We start from the raw sequence: 24,437 nt of genomic DNA, 5'->3' as shown, positions 1-24,437 counted from the left end.
ATTTAACCAGGCAAGTCAGTTAAGAACAAGTTCTTATTTTCAATGACGGCCTGGGAACAGTGGGTTAACTGGTCTAGGAACAGTGGGTTAACTGGTCTAGGAACAGTGGGTTAACTGGTCTAGGAACAGTGGGTTAACTGGTCTAGGAACAGTGGGTTAACTGCCTGTTCAGGGGCAGAACGACAGATTTGTACCTTGTCAGCTCAGGGGTTTGAACTTGCAACCTTCCGGTTACTAGTCCAAAGCTCTAACCACTACGCTACCCTGCTGTCAATACACACCATGCAATATAACTACTGCTGTACACACCATCCTATATAACTACTGTCTATAATGTCTATACACATCATCCTATATAACTACTGTTTATACACACCATCCTATATAACTACTGTCTATACACACCATCCTATATAACTACTGTCTATACACACCATCCTATATAACTACTGTCTATACACACCATCCTATATAACTACTGTCTATACACACCATCCAATATAACTACTGTCTATACACACCATGCTATATAACTACTGTCTATAATGTCTATACACACCATCCTATATAACTACTGTCTATACACACCTTCCTATATAACTACTGTCTATACACACCATCCTATATAACTACTGTCTATACACACCATCCAATATAACTACTGTCTATACACACCATGCTATATAACTACTGTCTATAATGTCTATACACACCATCCTTTATAACTACTGTCTATACACACCATCCAATATAACTACTGTCTATACACACCATCCTACATAACTACTGTCTATACACACCATCCTATATAACTACTGTCTATACACACCATCCTATATAACTACTGTCTATAATATCTATACACACCATCCTATAATGTCTATACACACCATCCTATAATGTCTATACACACCATCCTATAATGTCTATACACACCATCCTATAATGTCTATACACACCATCCTATAATGTCTATACACACCATCCTATAATGTCTATACACACCATCCTATAATGTCTAATGTCCTATAATGTCTATACACACCATCCTATATAACTACTGTCTATACACACCATCCTATATTTTTTTTTACACCTTTATTTAACCAGGCAAGTCAGTTAAGAACAAGTTCTTATTTTCAATGACGGCCTGGGAACAGTGGGTTAACTGGTCTAGGAACAGTGGGTTAACTGGTCTAGTGGGTTAACTGGTCTAGGAACAGTGGGTTAACTGGTCTAGGAACAGTGGGTTAACTGGTCTAGGAACAGTGGGTTAACTGCCTGTTCAGGGGCAGAACGACAGATTTGTACCTTGTCAGCTCGGGGGTTTGAACTTGCAACCTTCCGGTTACTAGTCCAAAGCTCTAACCACTACGCTACCCTGCTGTCAATACACACCATGCAATATAACTACTGCTGTACACACCGTTTCTATTCATATACTATCCATAATGTCTATACACACCATCATCAATATATATTTATATTCCGGACTCTGACATCGCTCCTTCTAATATTTATATATTTCCTTTATTTTTGGGATGTGTGTTGTTTTGTATTGTTAGATATTACTGCACTGTCGGAGCGAGGAACATTACTGCTAAATATGTGTACGCGACACACACACACACACACACACAAACGTAGGATTTTGAAATTTTGCACGAGACAAAGCCTCGTGCTAATCTTGACCCCACGCAAGCGAGAGAGAGGTGGGGAGAGAAAAAGTGAGAGAGAGAGAGAGAGTAATCGACCAAATCTCTCTCCTCCTCTCTCTAAGCACATTTATAAAAACTACAATAACCACAATGCACGGCAACATAGGCCAGTTAAAGGGATTAGAGCAGTGGAACGAGGGAGAAGGGGGGAGAGGAGAAATACAAAAAGGGGGTAGAAAGCAAGAAGGAGAAAGAAGACAAAGCAGAAAGACAAGCTAGACTAGAGTATATTAGATAGACCAGAAAGACAAGCTAGACTAGAGTATATTAGATAGAACAGAAAGACAAGCTAGACTAGAGTGTATTAGATAGACCAGAAAGACAAGCTAGACTAGAGTATATTTGATAGACCAGAAAGACAAGCTAGACTAAAGTATATTAGATAGACCAGAAAGACAAGCTGAACTAGATTATATTAGATAGACCAGAAGGACAAGCTAGACTAGAGTGTATTAGATAGACCAGAAAGACAAGCTAGACTAGAGTATATTTGATAGACCAGAAAGACAAGCTAGACTAAAGTATTTTAGATAGACCAGAAGGACAAGCTAGACTAGAGTATATTAGATAGACCAGAAGGACAAGCTAGACTAGAGTATATTAGATAGACCAGAAAGACAAGCTAGACTAGAGTATATTAGATAGACCAGAAAGACAAGCTAGACTAGAGTGTATTAGATAGACCAGAAAGACAAGCTAGACTAGAGTGTATTAGATAGACCAGAAAGACAAGCTAGACTAGAGTGTATTAGATAGACCTTACTGAATAATGATATGACCATGGCCAACATAATACAACACAACTCAACTACTGCAGCAGAAATACAGAGCTTTCGAAAAGTATTCAGACCCCTTGACCTTTTGTAGCTTCTGTTACGTATTTTATTCTAAAATACATTCAAAAATGTCCTCAATCTACACATAATACCCCATAATGACAAAGTAAAAACAGGTTTTTAGACATTTTTACAAATGTATTACCAAAAAAACCCAGAAATACCTTATTTACATAACTATTCAGAACCTTTGATATGAGACTCAAAATTGAGCTCAGGTGCATCCTGTTTCCATTGATCATCATTGAGATGTTTCTACAACTTGATTGGAGTTCACTTGTGGTAAATTAAACTGATTGGACTGCTGCCCGCTACCTGCCGCCTAACTGCTGCCTGCCTGCTACCTGCCTGCCGCCTAACTGCTGCCTGCCAGCTGCCAGCCTGCCTGCTGCCTGCTTGCAAGTCTATTTCTTTCTGCTTCATGACAACCAGGCTATGAACCCCAACAGTCACTTTTAGTCAACACACACTGATATCAACACTAGAGGTCGACCGATTATGATTTTTCGACACCGATACCGATTATTGGAGGCCCAAAAAACCCAGTTACCGATTAATCGGCCAATTCTTTATTTTTTATTTGTAATAATGACAATTACAACAATACTGAATTAAATCTTATTTTAACTTAATATAATACATCAATAAAAATCAATTTAGCCTCAAATAAATAATGAAACATTTTCAATTTTGTTTAAATAATGCAAAAACAAAGTGTTGGAGAAGAAAGTAAAAGTGCAATATGTGCCATGTAAGATAGCTAACATTTAAGTTTCTTGCTCAGAACATGAGAACATATGAAAGTTGGTGGTTCCTTTTAACATGAGTCTTCAATATTCCCAGGTAAGAAGTTTTAGGTTGTTGTTATTATAGGAATTATAGGACTATTTCTCTCTATACCATTTGTATTTCATATTCCTTTGACTATTGGATGTACTTATAGGCACTTTAGTATTGCCAGTGTAACAGTATAGCTTCCGTCCCTCTCCTCGCCCCTACTTGGGTTCGAACCAGGAACACATCGACAACAGCAGAGCAAGGGGAATAACTACTCCAAGTCTCAGAGAGAGTGACGTTTGAAACGCTATTAGCGCGCACCCCGATAACTAGCTAGCCATTTCACATCGGTTACACCAGCCTAATCTCTGGAGATTATAGGCTGAAGTCATAAACAGTGCTGTGCTTGCGAAGAGCTGCTGGCAAAACGTATGAAAGTGCTTACGAGCCTGCTGCTGCCTTAATTATAACATAATAACACACAGAAATACGAGCCTTTGGTCATAAATATGGTCGAATCCGGAAACTATCATTTCGAAAACAAGAAGTTTATTCTTTCAGTGAAATACGGAACCGTTCTGTATTTTATCTAAGGGGTGGCATCCCTAAGTCTAAATATTCCTGTTACATTACACAACCTTCAATGTTATGTCATAATTACGTATAATTCTGGCAAATTAGTTCGTAACGAGCCAGGCTGCCCAAACTGTTGCATATACCCTGACTCTGCATGCCATGAACGCAAGAGAAGTGATACAATTTCACCTGGTTAATATTGCCTGCTAACCTGGATTTATTTTAGCTAAATATGCAGGTTTAAAAACATATACTTCTGTGTATTGATTTCAAGAAAGCCATTGGTGTTTATGGTTAGGTACAGTCGTGCAACGATTGTGCTTTTTTTGCAAATGCGCTTTAGTTAAATCATCCCCCAGCGTTGCATCGATTATATGCAACGCAGGACACGCTAGATAAACTAGTAATATCATCAACCATGTGTAGTTCACTAGTGATTATGATTGATTGATTGTTATTTATAAGATAAGTTTAATGCTAGCTAGCAACTTACCTTGGCTTCTACTGCATTCGCGTAACAGGCAGGCTCCTCGTGGAGTGCAATGAGAGGCAGGTGGTTAGAGCGTTGGACTAGTTAACCGTAAGGTTGCAAGATTGGATCCCCGAGCTGACAAGGTGAACATCTGTCGTTCTGCCCCTGAACGAGGCAGTTAACCCACCGTTGCTAGGCCGTCATTGAAAATAAGAATGTGTTCTGTCTGTCTGTCTGTCTGTCTGTGTCTGTGTGTCTGTCTGTCTGTCTGTCTGTCTGTCTGTCTGTCTGTCTGTGCGTGTGTGTGATTGAGTGGAAGACCAGAGTCTCTGGTACTGATCAACTAGGGAGAGGAGAACACACACCACACACACACACACACACACACACACACACACATTTACACACACACGAACACAAAAACGAACACACACACACACACACACACACATTTACACATACACGAACACACACACACATTTACACACACACGAACACATACACACACACACACACACATTTACACACACACAAACACATACACACACACACAGGGAGAGGAGGAGAAACAGAGTCATCGTCCTTCCGTGACTCTTCCTCTCCACAAGCTTCTCAGAGTAGGAGTTGTGATCTAGGATCAGTAGTCCATTTTATTATTCCATAAAGCTAAACTGATCCTAAATTAGCAGTCCTTCTTTCTCAGAGACACGTGATACATACGGTCCCAGCTGTACCTCCCCTTCAGCTTCCCTGGGAGCTGTGATTGAGAATACAATGTCTATCTTTGGCTCTCACTCTCTCCCTTCATCTTTTCTTCTCTGTCTCCCTCCATCTTTTCACGTGTGGCAGCTGCCACCCCAGGAAGAACATTCCTTTAGAGCCCAATGTCTCATTTCACCCTGCAGCAGTGCACTTTATAGGGAATAGAGTTATGGGCCCTGGTCAAACATAGTGCACTTTATAGGGAATAGAGTTATGGGCCCTGGTCAAACATAGTGCACTTTATAGGGAATAGAGTTATGGGCCCTGGTCAAACATAGTGCACTTTATAGGGAATAGAGTGATGGGCCCTGGTCAAACATAGTGCACTTTATAGGGAATAGAGTTATGGGCCCTGGTCAAACATAGTGCACTTTATAGGGAATAGAGTTATGGGCCCTGGTCAAACATAGTGCACTTTATAGGGAATAGAGTTATGGGCCCTGGTCAAACGTAGTGCAGTTTATAGGGAATAGGGGCCATTTGGAAAATAACCACTGGCCCTGAGGGGGGCCAGACAAACAAGAGTCAGCTGGAGGGAGAGAAAAATAAAGGAGTGTAGAAGAGTAGGAGAGACGGAGGGAGATATATATATAAAGAGAGAGAGAGAACGATGGGGAGGAAAGCAGAGGTGACACGAGAGGGAAGCTGTACGCAGCCAACACCTGTGGTCCCTGGTCATCAATCATTCAAGGACAACAACATTAATACTAATAAATGCACAACTGAAAGTGTGTGTGTGTGTGTGTGTGTGTGTGTGTGTGTGTGTGTGTGTGTGTGTGTGTGTGTGTGTGTGTGTGTGTGTGTGTGTGTGTGTGTGTGTGATAGAGGCTAGCACAATTAATAAATTAAATAGGTACTAAGCTCTTCTGTTAATCCATTCAGGTAGGGGATAGATCAGGTAGAGGGTAGGGGATAGACAGATAGATCAGGTAGAGGATAGATCAGGTAGGGGATAGATCAGGTAGAGGATAGATCAGGTAGAGGATAGATCAGGTAGGGGATAGATCAGGTAGAGGATCAGGTAGAGGATAGATCAGGTAGAGGATAGATCAGGTAGATCAGGATAGATCAGGTAGAGGATAGATCAGGTAGAGGATAGATCAGGTAGAGGATAGATCAGGTAGAGGATAGATCAGAGAGGATAGATCAGGTAGAGGATAGATCAGGTAGAGGATAGATCAGGTAGAGAATGGATAGATCAGGTCAGAGGATAGAGATCAGGTCAGGTAGAGGATAGATCAGGTAGAGGATAGATCAGGTAGAGGATAGATCAGGTAGAGGATAGATCAGGTAGAGGATAGATCAGGTAGAGGATAGATCAGGTAGAGAATGGATCAGGTAGAGGACAGATCAGTTAGAGGATAGATCAGGTAGAGGATAGATCAGTTAGAGGATAGATCAGTTAGAGGATAGATCAGTTAGAGGATAGATCAGGTAGAGGATAGATCAGGTAGAGAATGGATCAGTTAGAGGACAGATCAGTTAGAGGATAGATCAGTTAGAGGATAGATCAGTTAGAGGACAGATCAGGTAGAGAATAGATCAGGTAGAGAATGGATCAGTTAGAGGACAGATCAGTTAGAGGATAGATCAGTTAGAGGATAGATCAGTTAGAGGACAGATCAGTTAGAGGATAGATCAGGTAGAGAATGGATCAGTTAGAGGACAGATCAGTTAGAGGACAGATCAGTTAGAGGATAGATCAGTTAGAGGATAGATCAGGTAGAGGATAGATCAGGTAGAGAATGGATCAGTTAGAGGACAGATCAGGTAGAGGATAGATCAGGTAGGGGATGGATCAGGTAGAGAATGGATCAGTTAGAGGACAGATCAGTTAGAGGATAGATCAGTTAGAGGATAGATCAGTTAGAGGACAGATCAGGTAGAGAATAGATCAGGTAGAGAATGGATCAGTTAGAGGACAGATCAGTTAGAGAATGGATCAGTTAGAGGACAGATCAGTTAGAGGACAGATCAGGTAGAGGCCTGATCAGGTAGAGGACACATCAGGTAGAGGACTGATCAGGTAGAGAACAGATCAGGTAGAGGACAGATCAGGTAGAGGACACATCAGGTAGAGGATAGATCAGGTAGAGGACACATCAGGTAGAGGATAGATCAGGTAGAGGACAGATCAGGTAGAGGACAGATTGGGTGGAAGGCAGATCATGTAGACAGATCAGGTAGACAACAGATCAGGTACAAGATGGATCAGGTAGAAGACAGGTCAGGTAGAGGACAGATCAGGTAGAGGACAGAAATGGACAGATCAGGTAGAGGACAGGAATGGACATATCAGGTAGAGGACAGGAATGGACAGATCAGGTAGAGGACAGATCAGGTAGAGGACAGGAATGGACAGATCAGGTAGAGGACAGGAATGGACAGATCAGGTAGAGGACAGGACTGGACAGATCAGGACAGTAGGTGAATGAGATGAAAATAAAATCCAGGCCATCTACCTAAAAGGAGAGGAGAATGTACCACGCATAGACACCATGGGAACACACTCAGTATATGGAGAGATATGATGCCCACACACACACTAACACACACACTAACACACACACTAACACACTCACATACACACGCACTAACACACTCAGTATATGGAGAGATATGATGCCCACACACACACTAACACACACACTAACACACACACTAACACACTCAGTATATGGAGAGATATGATGCCCACACACACACTAACACACACACTAACACACACACTAACACACTCACTAACACATGCACTAACACACTCAGTATATGGAGAGATATGATGCCCACACACACACTAACACACACACTAACACACACACTAACACACTCACATACACACTCACTAACACACATACACACTAACACACACACTAACACACTCACATACACACGCACTAACACACACACTAACACACTCAGTATATGGAGATATGCCCACACACACACTAACACACACACTAACACACACACTAACACACTCACTAACACACACACTAACACACTCAGTATATGGAGATATGCCCACACACACACTAACACACACACTAACACACTCACATACACACACACTAACACACACACTAACACACACACTAACACACTCACATACACACTCACTAACACACACACATACACACTAACACACACACTAACACATTCACATACACACACACTAACACACACTAACACACTCAGTATATGGAGAGATATGATGCGCGCACACACACACACTAACACACACACTAACACACTCACACACACACTAACACACACACTAACACACTCAGTATATGGAGAGATATGATGCGTGCACACACAATGGAGTTTTTACAATGGAGTTTATTCTTCACTGGTTGCCCTTTTCTTGTGGCAAATCTTGCTGCTGTGATGGCACACTGGGGTATTTCACCCAGTATATATGAGAGTTCATCAAGATTGGGTTTGTTTTCTAATTCTTTGTGGGTCTGTGTAATCTGAGGGAAATATGTGTCTCTAATATGGTCATACATTGGACAGGAGGTTAGGAAGTGCAGCTCAGTTTCCACCTCATTTTGTGGGCAGTGAGCACATAGCCGGTCTTCTCTTGAGAGCCAGGTCTGCCTTCGGCGGCCTTTCTCAATAGCAAGGCTATGCTCACTGAGTCTGTACATAGTCAAAGCTTTCCTTAAATTTGGGTCAGTCACAGTGGTCAGGTATTCTGCCACGGTGTACTCTCTGTTTAGAGCCAAATAGCATTCTATTTAATGTGTCAATAATTCTCTTTTTGTTTTGTCATGATTTGGTTGGGTCTAATTGTGTTTCTGTCCTGGGGCTCTGTGGGGTCTGTTTGTGTTTGTGAACAGAGCCCCAGGACCAGCTTGCTTAGGGGACTTCTCCAGGTTCATCTCTCTGTAGGTGATGGCTTTGTTATGGAAGGTTTGGGAATCGGTGGTTGTAGAATTTAACAGTTCTTTTCTGGATTTTGATTATTAGCGGGTATCGGCCTAACGCTTCTCTGCATGCATCATTTGGTGTTTTAAGTTGTACATGGAGGATATTTTTGCAGAATTCTGCATGCAGAGTCTCAATTTGATGTTTTGTGAATTCTTGGTTGGTGAGCGGACCCCAGACCTCACAACCATAAAGGTCAATGGGTTCTATAACTGATTCAAGTATTTTTAGCCAGATCCTAATTGGGATGAAGAATTCTACGCTCCTTTTGATGGCATAGAAGGCCCTTCTTGCCTTGTCTCTCAGCTCGTTCACAGCTTTGTGGAAGTTACCTGTGGCGCTAATGTTTAGGCCGAGGTTTGTATAGTTTTTTTGTGCTCTTGGGCAACTGTGTCTAGACGGAATTTGTATTTGTGGTCCTGGCAACTGGACATTTTTTGGAACACCATTATTTTTGTCTTACTGAGATTTAATGTTAGTGCCCAGGTCTGACAGAATCTGTGCAGAAGATCTAGGTCATGGTTCCCCAACTGGCGGCCCGCCGGCAAAATCTGGCCCACCAGCATTATTATTTGGCCCCCCCAAAATTTGTTATAAATGGGGTTTTCATTTTTTTTTAAAGATACATCATGAAAAATTCTCAAGTCCCAAATGCAATGTCCCAAGAAGGAAGTTACCCTCCTAAATAACAAAAACCTGCATCTGAACTTGAACTGCAGGAGGAGAGAGAGAATGCAGGAGACAGTCAACTAATAAAGCAGGCAGCGGACCACTTTGTGGTGCTGAAAGGTAAAGCTGCAGCCACAGCACAATCAATAGGAGGTGAACAGCGCCTGGTGCTGAAAATATAGCTAACTTGTTCTGCAAGTGGCGCACAGCAACAGATGGAGAAAAACTACACCAGTCGAGTAATTCATTTCAACAACAATCTTCATTTTAATTTGACTTTACAAACAACGTTAGGGCTTAATTGGAGTCTATTTCATCCGAGCCTAGACCTATATAAAATAATTTAACTGTCTGAGGTAGGCTGTGAGGCGTAACAGCATCTTTTAAAGAAAGAAAAATATGGCCTAATCGAAGTGCGATTTTTTTTATTGGGCTTACTTACAATTGCAACTGGCCAAAAATGTAACATCCTACATAAAACAATAATGTCAATTTAAACATGTGTGTCTGAATGTATGTATGGGGATAGTCTGCTCCTGTAATGGCTGAACAAACAGAACATACTGTCAGCTTGAGATGTAAATATCCCTGGATAACCTCTCACAATAATATTAGTATTTACTAAATACTGTCAGCTTGAGATGTAAATATCCCTGGATAACCTCTCACAATAATATTAGTATTTACTAAATACTGTCAGCTTGAGATGTAAATATCCCTGGATAACCTCTCACAATAATATTAGTATTTACTAAATACTGTCAGCTTGAGATGTAAATATCCCTGGATAACCTCTCACAATAATATTAGTATTTACTAAATATCCCTGGATAACATCTCACAATAATATTAGTATTTACTAAATACAGTCAGCTTGAGATGTAAATATCCCTGGATAAGAACTCACAATAATATTAGTATTTACTAAATACTGTCAGCTTGAGATGTAAATATCCCTGGATAACCTCTCACAATAATATTAGTATTTACTAAATACTGTCAGCTTGAGATGTAAATATCCCTGGATAACCTCTCACAATAATATTAGTATTTACTAAATACTGTCAGCTTGAGATGTAAATATCCCTGGATAACCTCTCACAATAATATTAGTATTTACTAAATACTGTCAGCTTGAGATGTAAATATCCCTGGATAACCTCTCACAATAATATTAGTATTTACTAAATATCCCTGGATAACCTCTCACAATAATATTAGTATTTACTAAATACTGTCAGCTTGAGATGTAAATATCCCTGGATAACCTCTCACAATAATATTAGTATTTACTAAATACTGTCAGCTTGAGATGTAAATATCCCTGGATAACCTCTCACAATAATATTAGTATTTACTAAATACTGTCAGCTTGAGATGTAAATATCCCTGGATAACCTCTCACAATAATATTAGTATTTACTAAATATCCCTGGATAACATCTCACAATAATATTAGTATTTACTAAATACAGTCAGCTTGAGATGTAAATATCCCTGGATAAGAACTCACAATAATATTAGTATTTACTAAATACAGTCAGCTTGAGATGTAAATATCCCTGGATAACCTCTCACAATAATATTAGTATTTACTAAATACTGTCAGCTTGAGATGTAAATATCCCTGGATAAGAACTCACAATAATATTAGTATTTACTAAATACTGTCAGCTTGAGATGTAAATATCCCTGGATAACCTCTCACAATAATATTAGTATTTACTAAATACTGTCAGCTTGAGATGTAAATATCCCTGGATAAGAACTCACAATAATATTAGTATTTACTAAATACTGTCAGCTTGAGATGTAAATATCCCTGGATAAGAACTCACAATAATATTAGTATTTACTAAATACTGTCAGCTTGAGATGTAAATATCCCTGGATAAGAACTCACAATAATATTAGTATTTACTAAATATCCCTGGATAACCTCTCACAATATTATTAGTATTTACTAAATATCCCTGGATAACCTCTCACAATAATATTAGTATTTACTAAATATCCCTGGATAACCTCTCACTATAATATTAGTATTTACTAAATATCCCTGGATAACCTCTCACAATAATATTAGTATTTACTAAATATCCCTGGATAACCTCTCACAATATTATTAGTATTTACTAAATACTGTCAGCTTGAGATGTAATTATCCCTGGATAAGAACTCAGAATAATATTAGTATTTACTAAATACAGTCAGCTTAAGACCTAAATATCCCTGGATAAGAACTCACAATAATATTAGTATTTACTAAATACTGTCAGCTTGAGATGTAAATATCCCTGGATAAGAACTCACAATAATATTAGTATTAACTAAATACAGTCATATAGGCCACTAAGTTACTTAATGAGAAAAGTTGAATTTCCCCTCGGACACAATCTTGTGGATGTCGGGTGAGATGGATGTGATTTGGATGCGCAGGCGGTCCTTGATTGAATTTTGTGAAAACCGGTTTCTGTCTGGAGTCTTGTATGGGCGGTAGGTAGCCTAGTGGTTAGAGTGTATGGGCGGTAGGTAGCCTAGTGGTTAGAGTGTATGGGCGGTAGGTAGCCTAGTGGTTAGAGTGTATGGGCGGTAGGTAGCCTAGTGGTTAGAGTGTATGGGCGGTAGGTAGCCTAGTGGTTAGAGTGTATGAGCGGTAGGTAGCCTAGTGGTTAGAGGGTATGGGCGGTAGGTAGCCTAGTGGTTAGAGTGTATGGGTGGTAGGTAGCCTAGTGGTTAGAGTGTATGGGCGGTAGGTAGCCTAGTGGTTAGAGTGTATGGGCGGTAGGTAGCCTAGTGGTTAGAGTGTATGGGCGGTAGGTAGCCTAGTGGTTAGAGTGTATGGGCGGTAGGTAGCCTAGTGGTTAGAGTGTATGAGCGGTAGGTAGCCTAGTGGTTAGAGGGTATGGGCGGTAGGTAGCCTAGTGGTTAGAGTGTATGGGCGGCAGGTAGCCTAGTGGTTAGAGTGTATGGGCGGTAGGTAGCCTAGTGGTTAGAGGGTACGGGTGGTAGGTAGCCTAGTGGTTAGAGTGTATGGGCGGTAGGTAGCCTAGTGGTTAGAGGGTATGGGCGGTAGGTAGCCTAGTGGTTAGAGTGTATGGGCGGCAGGTAGCCTATGGTTCAGTTAGACTTGCATGTCCCACACACATATATGAGACAGATATAACACACACACCACACAAACACACCACACAAACACATAACACACAAACAAACAAACACACATACACAGTGACACACACAGATAGGGCTCACACAACTTTTCTCTCTGAGTGTATTCTGACCCTGAACTTCAGCATGAGAATAGCTATTCACTAGTGCTATGCATGCTATTCACTAGTTATTTGTTTAGGATGGAGATTGAATAAATGGAGGTGTGTCTACAGATACACCATATCCTGACCTTGACTTCATTCCCTCATAATTCCACCTCACCTTTTACATGTGAAGGACACTGTGAATAAGGTTGAGCAACATGTCTGTTCCAAGTGGTGTTATTTCTGATGGAGCATGGAGAATGGTGTTATTTCTGATGGAGCATGGAGAATGGTGTTATTTCTGATGGAGCATGGAGAATGGTGTTATTTCTGATGGAGCATGGAGAATGGTGTTATATCTGATGGAGCATGGAGAATGGTGTTATTTCTGATGGAGCATGGAGAATGGTGTTATTTCTGATAGAGCATGGAGAATGGTGTTATTTCTGATAGAGCATGGAGAATGGTGTTATTTTTGATGGAGCATGGAGAATTTTTACCTTTTTCATTTTACCAGGCAAGTCAGTTAAGAACAAATTCTTATTTTCAATGACGGCCTAGGAACAGTGGGTTAACTGCATGTTCAGGGGCAGAACGACAGATTTGTACCTTGTCAGCTCGGGGATCCGAACTTGCAACCTTTCGGTTACTAGTCCAATGCTCTAACCACTAGGCTATCCTGCCGCCCAAATGGTGTTATTTCTGATGGAGCATGGAGTTATTTCTGATGGAGCATGGAGAATTGTGTTATTTCTGATGGAGCATGGAGAATGGTGTTATTTCTGATGGAGCATGGAGAATGGTGTTATTTCGGTAATTTACTAAGTGATAAGGTCTATTGATAGGATCTAGCTGAATGAGCACGACGTTTGAATAAGGGGGATTGTAAATATACAAATATACAATATGCACTTATTTTAGATCTATATGACCTTATGATCCCTGGAGACAAATGGGAACCAGGTCACACGGCAGCAAACTGAAGCATAGCAACACTTTCCCACAGTGAAAGTAATGAAATGCCTTATAACCTGGGATGATATGTAGTAGACACAAGATATACTATCCTGTGTCCGCTATAATATCTCAGATGAATAGGACACGGTTTGAATACCATAAACTCTAGCCATGTGCAAATGATAGTATAGCTCCAAACCTACCGAGTTGACATTTCTAGAATGTTTTCATTATATTCCCAGACTTTTCACTGTATTTTTTACAATTTGTATTGTGTTAAACATGAGTCACTATTGGTAGCCACCTGTCAGTTATACCCAGATACATTTACAACTGTCACTGACTTTAGTTTTAGTCTTTACATTGTCAGTTTATCTTTATTTTACTCTGTTACATTCATGTGGTTGTTCCTGACGATCACTAGAAAAAGTGGATCATTTTAGGCTAATGTATTAAGCTGTGCAATAAGTTGCCTATTTGAACCATAATGTAACGCAGACCAGACCCAGCAGTTAAGACCTGGAGCCTGGCGCACGGTTCACCACGACTGGTACGTCGTCAACACAGTTCCTTGATTAGTGAGGATCATGAGGGTCGTTTTACGGGACCACCATCTCAAACCCCTATCGCACACATTTCTCCACTTCTAATATTTCACAGATTGAACAACTGAATGTTATAATAATAATAAGAATGTATAACATTTCTATAGCGCTTTTAATAGAATGTCAAAGTGCTGAAAATAAGACGAATATGTGTGAATATGTGTGAATATGCGTGAATATGCGTGAATATGTGTGAATATGTGTGAATATGCGTGAATATGCGTGAATATGCGTGAATATGCGTGAATATGCGTGAATATGCGTGAATATGTGTGAATATGTGTGAATATGCGTGAATATGTGTGAATATGCGTGAATATGTGTGAGTATGTGTGAATATGCGTGAATATGCGTGAATATGTGTGAATATGCGTGAATACGCGTGAATATGCGTGAATATGCGTGAATATGTGTGAGTATGTGTGAATATGCGTGAATATGCATGAATATGCGTGAGTATGTGTGAATATGCGTGAATATGCGTGAGTATGTGTGAATATGCGTGAATATGCGTGAATATGTGTGAGTATGTGTGAATATGCGTGAATATGCGTGAATATGCATGCATTTACAAGGCTTTCTTCCATTGAGCCCTAACATTCTGAACGTTTTCACCAAATTGAAAGGGATACTATAATAACCTTGCTATATACTGTACTGATGGGATAGTGAAGGTCAAAGGTTATTTCAGCCACACACTCCTCTGACTGCTGCATGAAGAGTTGCTAAGGGCGCACTGCCAGGTGTGCCGAGCAGACAGTGACTTTGAATACTGGTCAAATTAAATAAATACATGTAATTACATTATCCATGTGACATTGCTACACACAAGGATATACCATGACATTTAAAATTCTTAATTTAATAATTTCATAAAACAACAAAGGTTTGAATGTAGTTTTTATGACGTGTGCCTCGTAAAAAATACATGCTGTATAGCCTACAGAGGTTTCGCGGGTTTCAGCTTGTTGGTACTAGTCAGAGGGTCCATGTGTAGCAACGCGAAGTGGGAGATCACTAGGCTGATCAATGCAAAACGGAATTCAAATGACTAAATAAGAAGGAGTAGGCTACAACGTGCAACCGACAGGTAGTTGTTTAATCTGAATGGAGTTGTAGACATTGACTCTTATTATTTCATCTTTATTATTATTAGACAAAAGTTGCCATGGTATTCTTGTTACAGGGACCGCGCCATAACGACTCATTTGGACGGGCCTTTGATTTACATAGGCGGGCACGTTTTTTTCACGGGAACTCCTATGTACCCGACACCCATTCAAATGAGTGGATTCTGCCATTTCAGCCACACCCGTTGCTGACAGGCACATAAAATTGAGTACACAGCAATGCAATCTCCATAGACAAACATTGGCAGTAGAATGGTCTTACTGAAGAGCTCAGTGACTTTCAATGTGGCACCGTTATTGGAGGCCACCTTTCCAACAAGTTAGTTTGTCAAATGTCTGCCCTGCTAGAACTGCCCCGGTCAACTGTAAGTGCTGTTATTGTGAAGTGGGAACGTCTAGGAGCAACAACGGCTCGGCCGCGAAGTGGTAGACCACACAAGCTCACAGAATGGGACCGCCGAGTGCTGAAGCATGTAGCGTGTGGAAATAGTCTGTCCTCGGTTGCAACACTCACTACCGAGTCCCAAACTGCCTCTGGAAGCAACGCCAGCACAATCACTGTTTGTCGGGAGCTTCATGAAATGGGTTTCCATGGATGAGCAGCCGCACACAAGCCTAAGATCATCATGCGCAACGTCAAGCGTTGGCTGGAGTGGTGTAAAACTCACTGCCATTGGCCTCTGGATCAGTGGAAACACGTTCTCTGGAGTGATGAATAACGCTTCACCATCTGGCAGTCAGACGGACGAATCTGGGTTTGGCAGATGCCAGGATAATGTTACCTGCACCAATGCATAGTGACAACTGTAAAGTTTGGTAGAGGAGGAATAATGGTCTGGGGCTGTTCTTCATGGTTACGGCTAGGACCCTTAGTTCCAGTGAAGGGAAATCTTAACGCTACAACATACAATGACATTCTAGATGATTCTGTGCTTCCAACTTTGTGGCATAGGTTTGAGGAAGGCCCTTTCCTGTTTCAGCATGACAATACCCCCATATACAAATCGAGGTCCATACAGAAATGGTTTGTTGAGATCAGTGTGGAAGAACTTGATGTATTTCATTTATTTCATACAGAGACAGAGAGAGCGAGAGAGAGAGAGAGAGAGAGAGAGAGAGCGACTCAGAGCCCCAGGACAGCAACACAATTAGACCCAACCAAATCATGACAAAACTAAAAGATAATTACTTGACACATTGGAAAGAATTAACAACAAAACAGAGCAAACTAGAATGCTATTTGGCCCTAAACAGAGAGTACACAGTGGCAGAATACCTGACCACCGTGACTGACCCAAAATTAAGGAAATCTTTGACTATGTACAGACTCACTGATCATAGCCTTGCTATTGAGAAAGGCTGCCATAGGCAGACCTGGCTCTCAAGAGAAGACAGGCTATGTGCTCACTGCCCACAAAAGGAGGTGGAAACTGAGCTGCACTTCCTAACCTCCTGCCAAATGTATGACCATATTAGAGACACATATTTCCCTCAGATTACACAGATCCACAAAGAATTTGAAAACAAACCCAATTTTGATAAACTCCCATATCTACTGGGTGAAATACCACAGTGTGCCATCACAGCAGCAAGATGTGTTACCTGAGGCCACAAGAAAAAGGCAACCAGTGAAGAACAAACACCATTGTAAATACAACCCATATTTATGTTGATTTATTTTCCCTTTTGTACTTTAACTATTTGCACATAATATGACATTTGTAAGGTCTTCATTATTTTGGAACTTTTGTGAGTGTAATCTTTACTGTTAATTTTCATTGTTTATTTCACTTTTGTTTCTTATCTACTTCACTTGCTTTGGCAACGTTAACATATGTTTCCCATGCCAATAAAGTCCTTAAATTGTAATTGAATTGAAAGAGGGTGAAAGGGAGGGAGGGGGGGGTGGAGAGTATTTCATATGGATCCCATTGTTCTCTCTCAGACCACATTAAATTCCAAGGCTTGACCTACCCCCACCCCCACATTTGTGCGTGCATTAGAATTAAACCAGAACCATACGTCAAACCCACGTCATAGTCGGGGGTGTCACCCTGTCATGATTCGGTGCTGCGGTAAACTAACACAATAGTAGCCTAACGTTACATTTGGATTTTCACAGAAACTGCAGACAAACTGACAGACAGTCGCATGACAATTTCAGGGTAACACGTGTCCCTTTACTTGCTACTTTAAAGAGGAAGTAGCCTATGTTTATCGTCAACGGAATGGCTACAGTAGGCTAGTCTATTTGAGTCTAGGTTGCGTTACATTGTAATAAGATAGTTACAACGTTGACAATGATGCTGCCGCACACGGTGATATATTTTTTTATAAACAATGTATTAAGTCGCTTGTGGCTACAGTAGCCGAGTTCATCACTTTGTTTCAACCTGATACAATCTGTGGCTGTCTGACGTTGGAAACTAGCAATCTAGCAGCAGTAGGGTAGAATTAATCAGATTGAGGTTCATTTCGACAGTATAGACTAGCCCCTCCCTACACTCAATTTGACAGGTACAAACGGACCCTGTGTTTTGCATTATAGATAACTGTATCGCCACAAGCCCATAGCCTAATGCGAAGTACGGGTTCGCTTGCATATTGATGATATGATTTCATTCGCACTTAAAACTCTCTCTCTCATCATTGTCCCTCTATCTCTCTCCCCTGAACCAACGAAACCTCCACTCTTCTCAACTAACCCTCTGTTATTGCTGCTTAGGGAACCTCGGCCAGTGTGCTGCTTGCCTTTCATGCCCTGTCTCTGCATGCGAAACCAGGATACCTTTTCTTCCTTATGATTGCCTATTTTCCCAAATAACACAAACATCACCAGAAAAATGTAAACGCTAAAAACAACCAAAGACTGATAATTTCTCCTTACCTGGTCCCCGCCTTGTCTCCCATCTTCGCAGGCACTGGGTTTGAGTGCTATTAAAGTGTAATATTAGTGTAAATTTGGACGGTATTTTGTTACAAGGTCTTCCTCAATACTGTTCTCTTTCCTCCTCTCGGTCGTAGGATCGAGCTCCAATCGGTCTCTGTTCGGCTTGTGTAGCACTGTGAAACTCGGTTTCCGCAGCCTACAAACGGAAACGAACCCTTCGTTTCGTCCCTCGAGCTCTGACAGTGAGCGAAATACAGAGCTACGCCCTTACCGTCTGACAGACACCGCCCTCGACCAATCGCTTCTTCGGAATCATGTGCATCAGTGAAAGGCTAGCAGGCATAAAATAAACGCCTGAAACTAGATCAAGGGCGGGCTGCACCTGCTTCATATTGGTCCTGACTGGACTTAACGAGAAGGGGTGGAAAAGTATAATTTGGGACTCGGCAGAGGCTTGTGAATGGACAACAAACAGGCACAGTCCACCCTTGCCTTTGGGACCACCAATGGAATAAGGGGGAAAAATGGTGGAGGGTGTGTCTTTCTTATCAATTAAGGAGGAATCAGGATGTGGACATGAAGATAGGGTTCGGGTTAATTTCATGTCCACATGCCGGTTCAACTCCAGCCTCAACCATAACCTTAACCCTAGCCTCATTTTCACATCCTGTTTCCACCCTAACCTCAACCACAACCCGAACACGAACCCTAGAGAGAGAACCAAGGTGCCTCGACTCTCTAATTCAGTTAAAACGGCCTCTAATCAACCCCTTGTAATCCAGCGGACACCATTCATATAATGCAGACCCCATTATTAGTAATATCATAATTACCAGCATTATTCAAACGTTGCCTAGCAATAGATCTGTGGACCCTATAGGGAGCCATAGTGTCAAGCTGTACCTCATGACAGGTCTTGGATAAAGAAATGTCCTGCTGGGCAGTGGTGGAAAAAGTACTCAAGTACTTGAGTAAAAGTAAAGATACCTTAATAGAAAATGACACAAGTAAAAGTAAAAGTCACCCAGTAAAATACTACTTGAGTAAAAGTAAAGATACCTTAATAGAAAATGACACAAGTAAAAGTAAAAGTCACCCAGTAAAATACTACTTGAGTAAAAGTAAAGATACCTTAATAGAAAATGACTCAAGTAAAAGTAAAAGTCACCCAGTAAAATACTACTTGAGTAAAAGTCACCCAGTAAAATACTACTTGAGTAAAAGTCACCCAGTAAAATACTACTTGAGTAAAAGTCACCCAGTAAAATACTACTTGAGTAAAAGTCACCCAGTAAAATACTACTTGAGTAAAAGTCTAAAAGTATTAGGTTTTAAATAACTTAGGAATCAAAAGTAAATGGAATTGCTAAAATGTACTTAAGTCTCAAGTATAAATCATTTCAAATTTTATTACATTTTTTATTGACGTATAGCCGGGGGCACACTCCAACACTCAGACATAATTTACTAACGAAGCATTTGTATTGAATGAGTCTGCTAGATCAGAGGCAGTAGGGATGACCAGGGATGTTCTCTGTTTAGTGAGTCCTCCAGATCAGAGGCAGTAGTGATGACCAGGGATGTTCTCTGTTTAGTGAGTCTGCCAGATCAGAGGCAGTAGTGATGACCAGGGATGTTCTCTGTTTAGTAAGTCCTCCAGATCAGAGGCGGTAGGGATGACCAGGGATGACCAGGGATGTTCTCTGTTTAGTAAGTCCTCCAGATCAGAGGCAGTAGGGATGACCAGGGATGTTCTCTGTTTAGTGAGTCCTTCAGATCAGAGGCCTTAGGGACCAGGGATGTTCTCTGTTTAGTGAGTCTGTCAGATCAGAGGCAGTAGGGACCAGGGATGTTCTCTGTTTAGTGAGTCCTCCAGTTCAGAGGCTGTAGGGATGACCAGGGATGTTCTCTGTTTAGTGAGTCTGCCAGATCAGAGGCTGTAGGGATGACCAGGGATGTTCTCTGTTTAGTGAGTCCTCCAGATCAGAGGCAGTAGGGATGACCAGGGATGTTCTCTGTTTAGTGAGTCCTCCAGATCAGAGGCAGTAGGGATGACCAGGGATGTTCTCTGTTTAGTGAGTCCTCCAGATCAGAGGCAGTAGGGATGACCAGGGCTGTTCTCTGTTTAGTGAGTCTGCCAGATCAGAGGCTGTAGGGATGACCAGGAATGTTCTCTGTTTAGTGAGTCCTCCAGTTCAGAGGCTGTAGGGATGACCAGGGATGTTCTCTGTTTAGTGAATCTGCCAGATCAGAGGCTGTAGGGATGACCAGGGATGTTCTCTGTTTAGTGAGTCCTCCAGATCAGAGGCAGTAGGGATGACCAGGGATGTTCTCTGTTTAGTGAGTCCTCAAGATCAGAGGCAGTAGGGACCAGGGATGTTCTCTGTTTAGTGAGTCCTCCAGATCAGAGGCAGTAGGGACCAGGGATGTTCTCTGTTTAGTGAGTCCTCCAGATCAGAGGCAGTAGGGATGACCAGGGATGTTCTCTGTTTAGTGAGTCCTCCAGATCAGAGGCAGTAGGGACCAGGGATGTTCTCTGTTTAGTGAGTCCTCCAGATCAGAGGCAGTAGGGACCAGGGATGTTCTCTGTTTAGTGAGTCCTCCAAATCAGAGGCTGTAGGGATAACCAGGGATGTTCTCTTTTTTGTGAGTCTGCAAGATCAGAGGCAGTAGGGACCAGGGATGTTCTCTTGATAAGTGTGTGAATTGGTCCATGTATCAAGGATTTTTAGGTGTCAGGGAAAATGTATGGAGTAAAAAGTACATCATTTTCTTTCGGAATGTAGTGAAGAAAAAGTAAAAGTTGCCAAAAATATAAATACTAAAGTACAGAAAAACCCCAAAAAACAACTTAAGTGCTCCTGAGTGGCACAGCGGTCAAACGCACTGCAACTCAGTGCTAGAGGCATCACTACAGACCCTGGTTCGATTCCAGGCTGTATCACATCCAGCCGTGATTGGGAGTGCCATAGAGCGGGGCACAATTGGCCCATTGTCGTCCGGGGTAGGGGTAGGCCGTCATTGTAAATAAGAATTTGTTCTGAACTGACTTGCCTGGTTAAATAAAAAGTAGTACTCTAAAGTATTTTTTACTTAAGTACTTTACACAACTGCTGCTGGTCGACAGTCATTTCAATTGATACCCCTAGATTCTTGAAGATCATTTATAAATGCTTATAAACCTCATGACACCATATATAAGGCTGTATTATGCCATATTTGAGGTTTTTCACTTTAATCTTTGCAAAGAATGTACAGCTTTTATTTGTCCGAAGAGCCGAATATAACCATGAAATGCTTACTTACGAGCCCTGAACCAAAATATTTACTAAATAAACTAAAGTAAAAAATGTAATAAAAAGCAACAAAATAAAATAATAATAACGATACTATATACAGGAGGTACCAGTACCGAGTCAATGTGCGGGGGTACAGGTTAGTCGAGGTCATTTGTATATGTAGGTAGGGGTAAACTGACTATGCATAGATAATTAACAGCGAGTTAATTGTTCAGCAGTCTTATGCTTTGGTGGTAGAAGCTGTTAAGGAGCTTTTTGGACCTAGACATGCGCTCCAGTACCATAAACATAAAACGTGTTTGAAACAATCAGGTTAGATCTGAATATAAATGTGATAATTACATTTAATTGATAAATTAGCAATGATCTGTTTGAATATTATGTTGTGTATCAATCAGATGTGTTATGTTGAGATGAAATGGAATTAAAGTCAGGTAAAAGACCAGCAAGATTAGTCTTTCTTCTAGGAGTAAAGTACAGAGTTCAATCATTCTCCTAGGAGTAAAGAGTCCAATCATTCTTCTAGGAGTAAAGTAAAGAGTCCAATCATTCTTCTAGGAGTAAAGTACAGAGTTCAATCATTCTCCTAGGAGTAAAGTAAAGTCCAATCATTCTTCTATGAGTAAAGTAAAGAGTCCAATCATTCTTCTTGGAGTAAAGTAAAGAGTCCAATCATTCTTCTAGGAGTAAAGTAAAGAGTCCAATCATTCTTCTAGGAGTAAAGTAAAGTCCAATCATTCTTCTAGGAGTAAAGTAAAGAGTCCAATCATTCTTCTAGGAGTAAAGTACAGAGTTCAATCATTCTTCTAGGAGTAAAGAGTCCAATCATTCTTCTAGGAGTATAGAGTTCAATCATTCTCCTAGGAATAAAGTAGAGAGTTTAATCATTCTTCTAAGAGTAAAGTACAGAGTTCCGTCATTCTGCTTGGTATAAAGTACAGAGTTCCATCATTCTGCTTGGTATAAAGTACAGAGTTCAATCAATCTTCTAAGAGTAAAGTACAGAGTTCCGTCATTCTGCTTGGTATAAAGTACAGAATTCAATCAATCTTCTAAGAGTAAAGTACAGAGTTCCATCATTCTCCTAGGAGTAAAGTACAGAGTTCCATCATTCTTCTAGGAGTAAAGTACAGAGTTCAATCAATCTTCTAAGAGTAAAGTACAGAGTTCCATCATTCTCCTAGGAGTAAAGTACAGAGTTCCATCATTCTTCTAGGAGTAAAGTACAGAGTTCAATCAATCTTCTAAGAGTAAAGTACAGAGTTTAATCATTCTCCTAGGAGTAAAGTACAGAGTTCAATCATTCTTCTAGGAGTAAAGTACAGAGTTCAATCAATCTTCTAAGAGTAAAGTACAGAGTTCAATCCTTCTTCTAGGAGTAAAGTAAAGAGTCCAATCATTCTTCTAGGAGTAAAGTAAAGAGTCCAATCATTCTTCTTGGAGTAAAGTAAAGAGTCCAATCATTCTTCTAGGAGTAAAGTAAAGAGTCCAATCATTCCTCTAGGAGTAAAGTAAAGTCCAATCATTCTTCAAGGAGTAAAGTAAAGAGTCCAATCATTCTTCTTGGAGTAAAGTAAAGAGTTCAATCATTCTTCTAGGAGTAAAGAGTCCAATCATTCTTCTAGGAGTACAGAGTTCAATCATTCTTCTAGGAGTAAAGAGTTCAATCATTCTTCTAGGAGTAAAGAGTTCAATCATTCTTCTAGGAGTAAAGTAAAGAGTCCAATCATTCTTCTAGGATTAAGGTAAAGAGTTCAATCATTCTTCTAGGAGTAAAGAGTTCAATCATTCTTCTAGGAGTACAGAGTTCAATCATTCTTCTAGGAGTAAAGAGTTCAATCATTCTTCTAGGAGTACAGAGTTCAATCATTCTTCTAGGAGTAAAGTAAAGAGTCCAATCATTCTTCTAGGAGTAAAGTAAAGAGTTCAATCATTCTTCTAGGAGTAAAGAGTTCAATCATTCTTCTAGGAGTAAAGTAAAGAGTCGAATCATTCTTCTAGGAGTAAAGAGTTCAATCATTCTTCTAAGAACAGAGTGAAGATTTTTTTCATTATTCTTAGAGTAAAGTAGTTCCGTCATTCTGCTAGGTGTAAAGTACAGAGTTCCGTCATTCTGCTTGGTGTAAAGTACAGAGTTCCATCATTCTGCTTGGTATAAAGTACAGAGTTTCATCATTCTGCTTGGTATAAAGTACAGAGTTCCGTCATTCTGCTTGGTATAAAGTACAGAGTTCCATCATTCTGCTTGGTATAAAGTACAGAGTTCCATCATTCTGCTTGGTATAAAGTACAGAGTTCCATCATTCTGCTTGGTAGAAAGTACAGAGTTCCATCATTCTGCTTGGTATAAAGTACAGAGTTCCATCATTCTGCTTGGTATAAAGTACAGAGTTCCATCATTCTGCTTGGTGTAAAGTACAGAGTTCCATCATTCTGTTTGTTATAAAGTACAGAGTTCCATCATTCTGCTTGGTATAAAGTACAGAGTTCCATCATTCTGCTTGGTATAAAGTACAGAGTTCATCATTCTGCTTGGTATAAAGTACAGAGTTCCAT

At 40.6% G+C, this 24,437-nt stretch overlaps 1 protein-coding gene across 3 annotated transcripts in view; it reads right to left on the bottom strand.

Moving 5' to 3' along the window:
- LOC112247781 (arrestin red cell) overlaps positions 1-18,830 on the bottom strand; it is a 111,208-nt gene extending 92,378 nt beyond the window's left edge. For 2 of the 3 annotated variants that reach the window (XM_042328153.1, XM_042328154.1), the window contains exon 1: positions 18,580-18,828. In XM_042328153.1, the coding sequence (XP_042184087.1) occupies positions 18,580-18,602 (23 nt within the window). In that variant the 5' untranslated portion in view covers positions 18,603-18,828. Of the gene's footprint in view, positions 1-18,579 lie in introns of all 3 variants that reach the window. The other variant, XM_042328155.1, reaches the window with a different exon arrangement.
- Between the last annotated feature and the right edge of the window lie 5,607 nt (positions 18,831-24,437).

Source organism: Oncorhynchus tshawytscha, linkage group LG10 (genome assembly GCF_018296145.1).
Source record: "Oncorhynchus tshawytscha isolate Ot180627B linkage group LG10, Otsh_v2.0, whole genome shotgun sequence".
NCBI classification, from domain to species: Eukaryota; Metazoa; Chordata; class Actinopteri; order Salmoniformes; family Salmonidae; genus Oncorhynchus; species Oncorhynchus tshawytscha.
Note: the sequence above shows the minus strand (reverse complement) of the source record. Positions and strands in the feature narration are given on the sequence as shown.